Consider the following 9,114-nt stretch of genomic DNA (forward strand, 5'->3'; position numbering starts at 1 on the left):
TCATGTAAAAACCATCTGATATTGGAAGGCCTTCCCATCATGAAACGCTTGTTTTCTTTGCGTCAGTGCAGCTGAATCTGCCCGCATGTTTTCTCGCATTGCCCTTATGCTTAGGAGTGGGAAGACATTGTTGCTCCCACTGATGCTGTTTTAGTTAACCACAGTGTGTTTTGTGTACTCCTTTCTGGAATACACTTGCAGCAAACATCCAAGGTAGGAAATTAAGTTTGATCATAGTTAGCAAATTCGGATTCGGAAATTATTTGGGTGGAGAATTATTCGGAATAATTCGACTGGTTAATTTAAGGGTTCGGTCAAAAAAGCGGACAAAATAAAAATTGGATTTGGATTTGGATTCGAGAATTATTCGATTACAAAAATAAAAGTCGGGCAAAAAATTCGGACGTTTTTTTTTTATAATTTATTGTATTTTTTTTATTTATCAAGTAATTAACTTGATATGTACACCTAGAAAGAGAAAATTACTGTAGTTCAAATATACAATACAATAAAAAACTAGGAAAAAACTGTCATTGAGTGATGGAAACAATAGTTACAGTAATCCAATTTCTAAAGAAATTGTCCTATAGGAATATAAAAGTTCAAAATCACATCATTCAATTCATGACTCACCTAGTTCCATGATTCCATTATTCATGCTTAATAGGAAAAACTATTCTAAATAAAGCAAAACATCTTCAAAAGCATAACAAAAGTTATTACATCACCGCAACTTAAGTACTTAACTAAATCAGATAATACTATCTGAAGGTTGAGTCTCACTCTTAATAAAACTAGAACTTGCACCAAATAGCAAGTCTTCAGCAATGCTATCATCCACATCATCCAATAATCTCTCTAGCTCTTTATCAACGCCCTCAATGCTCTGATCAAAATCATTGACACTAATACTGTCAAGATTAATGGGCAACATGTTTTTTTGTTCAAGTTCACCCCTCTTTTTCATCATCAACGAATTCATTCTGATGTAGACTAAATCATCTAACATCGTTGCTGACAATATATTCCTCTTTTTTGTTTGTGCTGCATCCCAGGCACTTCAATTTCTCTCACAAGACGAAGAACTACATGGTTGGCTCAATATTCGAATCGCATACTTCTGTAAGATAGGAATAGCATCACCTTGCATATGCCACCAAACCCCTATCATTGGTAAAAGAATATATATATATATATATAAATATACAATTTTAAATGACAAGTAATTTTTACATAAAAAAGAATAAACTAAAATTTTTAAAAAGAAAGTAATTATTACACTTACGAGGATGACTAGTTTCCATCATCGTCTTGGCATTGGGAGTAAAAATAGTGATAGACTTCATGTGGTATACTGCCAATTGTCCATAATATTCTCTCCTCTCATCTTATGGAACCAATATCTCACCAATGAAATCTGTTGCTTCTTTCAATTAAGGAATCTTTTTGAATCTTTCACTAAAAAAATAAGCAGGGTTGAAAACAGCAGCTGCATAGTGCATACCTAAAATGTTTTCATCCCTTCTCTTATCAAAGATACCCAAAAGTTGGCCATACCGATGGTCAACCTCATAAAGTTTCTCCAATACCTCTCTTGCTCTTTCCATTGCTTCATACAAATATCCTGATGTAGCTCCATCACCATCAACCAAACGAAGAACTTGAATGATTGGTTCCATAAATCTCAAAATCTCTTTTGAATAATTCCAAAACGACTCCCTTTGAATAGTGTACACTACTCTATCTGCTTCAACAGATCTAGAATTTCTTAGACTCCTCCGCTCAGCTGATGCAACTAGGAGTCTAAGCTTCTCTTCCACTTCAACAATTGACTAAAGCATTAAAAAGTTTGAAGCAAATCTAGTTTTGTAAGGATATTTTAGATCCTTGTTTGTGAAACTCCTCATCAATTGTAAGACAATTATTGACTTGTACAAGTAGTCAATAATTCTTTTTGCCTTATCAAAAATTTATTGAACCCAAAAAACATTTTCATAGATGTTCTTCAACATTAGATTGATACTATGGGTTGCACATCAAGTCTTAAACAACCAACGATACTTTCCAATAAGCATATCAAGTGCACTAAAATAATTGGATTCATTGTCTGAAATTATCTGAACCACTAAATTTTGGCCAACACTTTAAATCTCTCTGTCAAGAATATCAAATAAATAAGGTCCAGTCAATCTAGCATAAGAACACTCCTCTGACCTAAAAAAGGAGCACCACCCGGGGAATAAGCAATCACGTTAAGAAAAGACCGCTTCTTCAAGTTAGTCCATGAATCAGACATAATTGTGCAACCAGTTTGTTTCCAAGAAAATTTTACTTCTTCAGCATATTTTTCAAGGTCCTTTCTTGCTTCAAGGATTATTCTTCCACAAAGGGTTCCATAACTTGGAATAGGAACACTAGGACTATAAAGGGCTGTGCACTTCACAAACTTGATGAAAGCATCCGATTGAACAAAATTAAAAGAAATGTTATTTTTAATAAATAAGTCACACAAACATTTCTCCCAATTTGGTTTGTCCATCTTAGGGATCATTTCCTCCATTGTGGACTGCCTTTGACTAGTTATAGTTAAAGGAGTCAAAGGAGAGGAACCAACTATACTCTCATCACTGGTACAACTCTTACGCTTTTTACTACTTGATTCAGAGTTAATAGCAAGAAGAGCTTCTGCTTGGACATCATCAGATACTTTCTCACAAGGGGCAACATCATGACCACTAACCTTAGCTAAATGATACTTGAGGCGAGTGACCCTTCCATAAACTTGTTTTTCACAAAATTTGCATTTGAAATGTGAACTATCAAGTGGCTTAGCATGTTGCCAAAACTTATCTTTTTGTCTTCCCATTTTTCTTATTTGTTGAAAGTTGAAACACAAAAAAAAAATGACATAAAAATCATTTCATATGAACAAACAAATAAATCATATTAATAATTACATTATATAAGCAAATATCCTTTGGATAATTAAAGAATCAAGTTTTCAAGTCCCACCAACATGCATAGTCTTTACAATAGCATGGGTCATTTACACCTTATGATCAAGGAAACCTCTCTTGACGTGCTGTCCAAAGAAAACATACTAAGAATACTAAGATTTTTGCATTTCGAGTAGAACATACTAGCAGAAACTCATTCGGTTACTGTGCTGATGCAGAGATTTTAATTTGATAAACCTAAGTTTGAATAACCCGATATACCAGAGGTATAACACCTCCAATAATTAAAAAAAACAGAACCAGAAAAGACATTCTAATCCAAAACATGAATCATCCAAGATGAACTCTAGAGGAGAATAACACAGTGATAGAAACAGCCAAGTGGGGTAGCAGACTTAATAGAGGATGTCTTTTTTCTTTTATTTCTGATTGCTCCAATTTCTTGCGAGTTTCGTATTTCCCACTCTGTGCAACATAGTTTAGTTCACAAATTTCATTCAATAAAAAAAAAAAAAATCCAAATCTATAAAACAGAACTACAGAAGTGTTACAAAACAAAACAACATAAAAAAAAAAGGGATTTTGAGATGAGATCATGAGACATGAGGGGATGGTGAAGAAAAGTAAAACATAAAACCTGATCGATAGGATGTCTCACCTGAAACCGAAAGTAGACGTGGCGAGAAGCCCTAATTCTTCAAGAATTTCCGAGTCGCTGTAAGAGCTAGGGCTTTGGTTCTGAGTCTTCTGACCAGTTATGAGCTATAAATTTTAACACAGAGAGGGCAGTTAGATACAATCAGAGAAAAACACCTATGACAGATGATCGATGGCGTGAAAAAAGAGAGAGAATTAGGGTTTGGAATTCACCTAGAAGTGGTGAGGCTTTTACTGGATAGACGTCCCCAGCTCTGGTGAGCAGACAATAATGAGATGAAAACAGAGATATGGCGGTGCCGCGGTGGAGATTGAGAGACGAACGAGGTAACCCGTAGCCGCAAGAGTCCGCAGGAAGGAAGATTATAGCAGATTCCAACAGGAAGTGGATCGGAACTTGGAAGGAGTGAGGTCGCCGGTAGCCCGTAGCCGTAAGAGTCCGCAAAATGGCAGAAGCCACAGAACCAGAAGATGCCGTAAGTGGAAAGTGGAAACCCAAAAGGCCAAAACTGTGAGATGGGTCTACAAGCTGAGATGTGTTGGTTTTTTCAGAGAGGGCGAGGTGCTGAAATTGGTTTTCAGAGAGGGTAAGATATGGGAGGGATTTGGTTTCCAAAGAAGATGAGATGTGCTGGAATTTACCTCGGAGCGGGTAAAGAGAGTGAGATTCATTGCAGAAGATTGATGGAGCCAAGATTGTTCATCTTCTTTTTCGATTTTCGAATCACGCCCCTACTTCAAAGTTCGGTTTTGCTTTTTTTTTGTTTTGTTTTGCTTTTTTTTTTTTTTTTTTTTTTTTTTTTTTTTTTTTTTTTTTGTTTTGTTTTGTTTTGTTTTGTTTTTTTGTTTTTAAGTGGGTTAATGGTAACTGAATAATTCGGTTTAATCCGGTTCGTCACGCTTTATTCGCGTTTTATTTTCACTTTTGAAAAAACCTGCGAATTTTATTTATTTATTTATTTTTTATTCGGATTCAGTCAGAATTTTTCATTTAATTCGGAAAAATTCAATTCGGCGGAATAATTCGGCCGAATTGCTAACTAGGGGTTTGATGAATCCAGCGGAGTCTTATGTTGCTTTTGATGGAAGCTGTTGGGATTTTAAAGGTATTCTCTTCCAGCATACAGGGTGGTCTATAATGTCGTGAGGTTAGTCATTTTTTGGGTTCCCACTCATACAATTTGGGGACATGTACATCACTGATACTCCTAGTAACTGGTATAGTTTCTTTGTATCTGTACCTGATCCATTAGTTGAACTTATATACCTGATAAATAGGAGGAGAAAGTAGACATTATCACACTTGGGCTTTTCATCCCATGCATGAAGTTGCATGCTATTTGGGTATAGGTTTAGTGGAAATTAATTTTTTGGTTTCAGACAATTGCACTCTGTTGGTTGACTAGAATCCCCCCCCCCCCCTTTTTTTTCTTTTTATCAATTTCCGTCATAGAGTCTCTTAACATGACCAGGACCTCCAGTTGTCTCACTTTTTGAAGCTCTAAATGTCTCTTTTCTGTCCCAACATTCTCTGATCTTGTTAAAGATTCCTATTATTAAAAATTTTAACTGCTATCTTACTCCTACAGGAGGACTTTGCACTGACTGACTAATTTAGTCGTTCTTTGTTGCAGCTCCAACCATACAGTTAATATTTAGCCCGAAGCTGACCAAATCTAAAAAAGAAAGATTCAGGGGAAAGATCTTGCATGCTTTTGAATCTGTTCTAGGATCCCCTGTGACAATTGAAATCAGATGTGAAGCAAGGAAAGATTCGAGAGCAGGGACTCAAGTTCCTCTTTTATTGCCAGCTGCCGGTGAAGGTTCATCTCAAATGGCAACAGACATGGAGATGCCAAAAGCAGGAAATGACAGTGGTGTTAAAAGCGTTTCAAAGGATAGATCTGTCAAAGCAGTTGGTCCTAGTCAAGCCAAACCGTTGCAATCTGACTTACGTGAGATAGAAAAAAGCGAAATTGTCGAAATATCTGCTTCTCCTAGAGAGAATGAGTGCATTGAACATATAAATAACAATACACAGTTGGATGAAGTGGGTTTGGAAAGTTTTTGGATGGGAGAAGAAGCATTTTCTCGCCAGCAATCCTTGGGTTCCTTACAGGAAAGAAGCAGAAAAATTGGTGCACAAGCTCAGAGTCGGAGCTTAGTGAAAAGAAAAGCATCCCTTGCACATGTAATTCAGCAGGCAGAAGGATGTACGCAACGAAGCGAATGGTCAAGACGCAAGGCAATTTCTATTGCTGAAAAGCTTGAACAAGAGAATCTGTACGTAGTGCAATTTTGTTATCCATTTCCTTGGTTACTGTGTCAATTTTGAGTATATTTCATTCTCAAAGATTAAATTGGACTACTAGATATAGCTTAGTCTGATCCACCTTAGCAGACATGAATATCATTCCTTTCTTATGATTCTAGTGGAATTATGGAACCTAATAAAATTAATTTGCCAGATCTATTTTATGATTGTATCCAAAAGCTTGGTCCTAGTGGAGAAGTTGCATTCTGATACGAAAGAGAGTTTCCCCTTTTTTCTCTCTTAAAAAAACAAATTTTTTCTTGCTTCTTTTAAAGGAAAAATGGTGGAAATATCTAGAAGTGTCTCCATACATGTTTGTGTCTGAAGTGTATGGACATGGCTAAAAAATGACAAATAGAAAGAGCTTGAATCTATCACACTACTACTCATTCGTTAGATTTTTCTTTCGCTGATAAAAGAGTTTGTTTTCAATTATTAATCATGAGTATGCATTTTGCTTAATTTTATCATATAAGAGAAAAAGATTGAAATGATTAATATGTTCATCTTCTGGTAGATTTTGAGTATGTTCATATCCAAGTCTATCTTTCATAGTTTTGTTACTCATCCATCTCAGTATCCTCTCTATGCCCAGAATTTTGTACCCCAAAACATGCTGGTCTCGTAGCTATCCTATATTGTTTCTTCAATTTTATTGACATATTCCAATTCAGCAGCACTCCAGAAACACCTCTTCTTTTCATCATCCCGTGTTAATTCAGTGGTGACATCCTTTCATGTCCCTTCAGAAACACTTCTCTGTTTCTTAGGTTCACTAGTTTTTTGTTTGTTTCTTTATTTGTCCTATCTTGTCTTGCTTAGGGACTTGTGATTTCCCTCCGCATAACTGTTTTCTTTGTATATGCTTTTCTACTTAAACAGTTCTGGTAGCAATTTATTTTATTCAATGGTTGGCATGAGTGCTGAAAGATCTCACTATGTTGGGAAGAATATTACTGAGCATGCCTTAAAAAGTTAGGTTCTCTTTCTTTGAGCTGCTATGCCTTTAATTCGTAAAATTTTGCGAAGGGACTTGTTTCCTGAGTTTTTATTCAGTCCCAGATGAAGCTAAGTAGCTGTCATTTCGTCTGAAAAGTTTGATAAACATTTTACTGTCAAGCTGAATGAACAGAGCTAATGAGATAGATAATTAGTGTTTATTGAAGTTTCATACTTTCAAGGATGCTTTCTCTATAGTTTACACTATTCAAAACTTTGAACTTCCCCTGAAATGGGAAAATGTGTTCATTATTTCTGAATTGGGTCATGTTTTCTTAATCTACAGGAGAATGGAACCTAAATCGAGAAGCCTGCTTTGCTGGAAGGCATCTAGTGTAACTAGAGGGAAGGTAATGCTTCCTTGACAGTCATATATTTATCTTTCTGAATTATATTTACTTATGTTGAACCATAGAATCTTGAGAACTTGGCCGAATCTCTGTTGCGTGTAGAGTTACATGTTATTATGAATGAGACCTAGTTGGTGGCAATATAGGTGGCCACAACTCCCCAGAAGTGGCGTTTCACGTTATGAGGATTAATGGTTTTTCGATATTAATTGGAAGTGTTCTTATTTATTACTTTTACACTTGAAGTAACAGGAGAAAGAGTAACTTTTGGGGGGAAAGAAAAAAGGGTACTAAACACCTGTTGTGGGAACCTTTCCTAGATCTACTTGCCTTACCATATTTAAGGCTGTTCTAGGAAATAATCATTGCACACCAACAGGAAAAGAGAACTGTTATTGCATACAGTGAGGGATTTTCTCTTCTATTCATGCAATCTAGGCTTCTTCTGAAACAATACAATCTTGTTACTCAACAAGTCAGAAAAAATATTTAACACCGCGTTCTATCTCTACTATATATCTTTCATGTAAGTGTTTTAATTCTTTATCATATTATGCTCTTATTGATTACAATGGGACTTGAGGAGAAGAAAAATAACATTTTGCCATTCCAAATCCGTATTTTTCCTACCTTTTGTGTGACTCCATATTCCGAGGTTTTTTTAGTGGTGCCTATTCAGAGTTTATTAGGGTGGAAGCTAACCAACTTGACTAGAAATGGGGCTTTGTTATGGATTATTATTACGAAAGACCACTTGTCATATTTCACTCATTCAACAATATACTCCCCCATGTATTGGCATGCATCTCCATTTATGTCCACGCACGCCGAAGGTACTCCAACCACTTTTTTGCATTTTTTCAATAGACAAAATATGTTTGGGATGAAACTTGACATGTGAGAAGGGGATCTAGGGGTGTAACTATCCACAAAATTTGGGCTTCTTCCGACGTGGCAAGTGGCAAATTTTTGGGCTGACCAGATACGCTTATCTAATCGGCTGGCAATATACTTTGTCCAAAAACAATTAGAAATGAATAAAAAAAATCTTTCTATGAGTTGTTAGAATGCTTTGAACTTTGAGGTCATGAGTCTTTGCGATTAGTCCTCATGCCCTTGTCCTTGAGCCTTGCCTTACCTTGTCTTGGCTGCAGCCTTCTTGAGTCACTTTTGCTCTCTTAATCTTCAAATATAGAAAGCTTTCATTAATTGTCATCTCCTTCAGATATATCAGTCTCTTGATGAACCACATAATTCTTATCTTTTTTGTATCTCCTTTCCCTGCATTGTTTTGTTCTATTCTTCAGGGTGCTACTAACTCTAACATGCATTTCTGAGAAGCAGCATAATAAGTTATAGTTGTTTCCTACTATGATCAGATCTGCATTGTTTCTCTGCAGCTTTCACGTTTGAAACTGAAGACAAGGAAATCACGTTCTCTGTTGAAGCTTGTTTCTTGTGGAAGATGTCTCTCTAGTAGATCTCCGAGGTAACTTTTTCAAATTTAGAGGAGACTTCTGTGGTAGCTGTAAAGGCTTTCGTGCATTGTATTGTATTTATTCGTGCTTCTTTCGCTTAGATAGTCAATTGTAGCAGTATGGTCATTTTTAATAAAGTTATTTTTTATACCAATTAGAAAATTTAGTAGGAAAGATGAAATCATGAGCCTTTGCAAATAAGTTCTGTTTTTGGTTATATTCATTTTGTAAGTCAATGTTTCATTGGACTTGCTCTGAAATATTATGTCTATACACTAACAAAAAGGCGGGGTACAGAATAACGATAATTTTTTTATCTTCTCCTATAGGAAAGAACAAGAAAGAGGGGGTGTGGGAAG

General features: G+C 35.9%; 1 protein-coding gene across 3 annotated transcripts in view; it reads left to right on the forward strand.

Annotated features, from left to right (window-relative positions):
- The window catches only part of LOC122089437 (protein STICHEL-like 3), a 23,383-nt gene extending 14,474 nt beyond the window's left edge, over positions 1-8,909 (forward strand). For 2 of the 3 annotated variants that reach the window (XM_042659178.1, XM_042659179.1), the window contains exons 5-7: positions 5,249-5,897; positions 7,214-7,277; positions 8,678-8,909. In XM_042659178.1, the coding sequence (XP_042515112.1) occupies positions 5,249-5,897; positions 7,214-7,277; positions 8,678-8,770 (806 nt within the window). In that variant the 3' untranslated portion in view covers positions 8,771-8,909. Of the gene's footprint in view, positions 1-1,055; positions 1,123-2,664; positions 2,762-5,248; positions 5,898-7,213; positions 7,278-8,677 lie in introns of those variants that run through there. The other variant, XM_042659180.1, reaches the window with a different exon arrangement.
- The last annotated feature ends 205 nt before the right edge of the window (positions 8,910-9,114 follow it).

The sequence above is a fragment of the Macadamia integrifolia genome, chromosome 9 (genome assembly GCF_013358625.1).
Source record: "Macadamia integrifolia cultivar HAES 741 chromosome 9, SCU_Mint_v3, whole genome shotgun sequence".
Classification (NCBI taxonomy): Eukaryota; Viridiplantae; Streptophyta; class Magnoliopsida; order Proteales; family Proteaceae; genus Macadamia; species Macadamia integrifolia.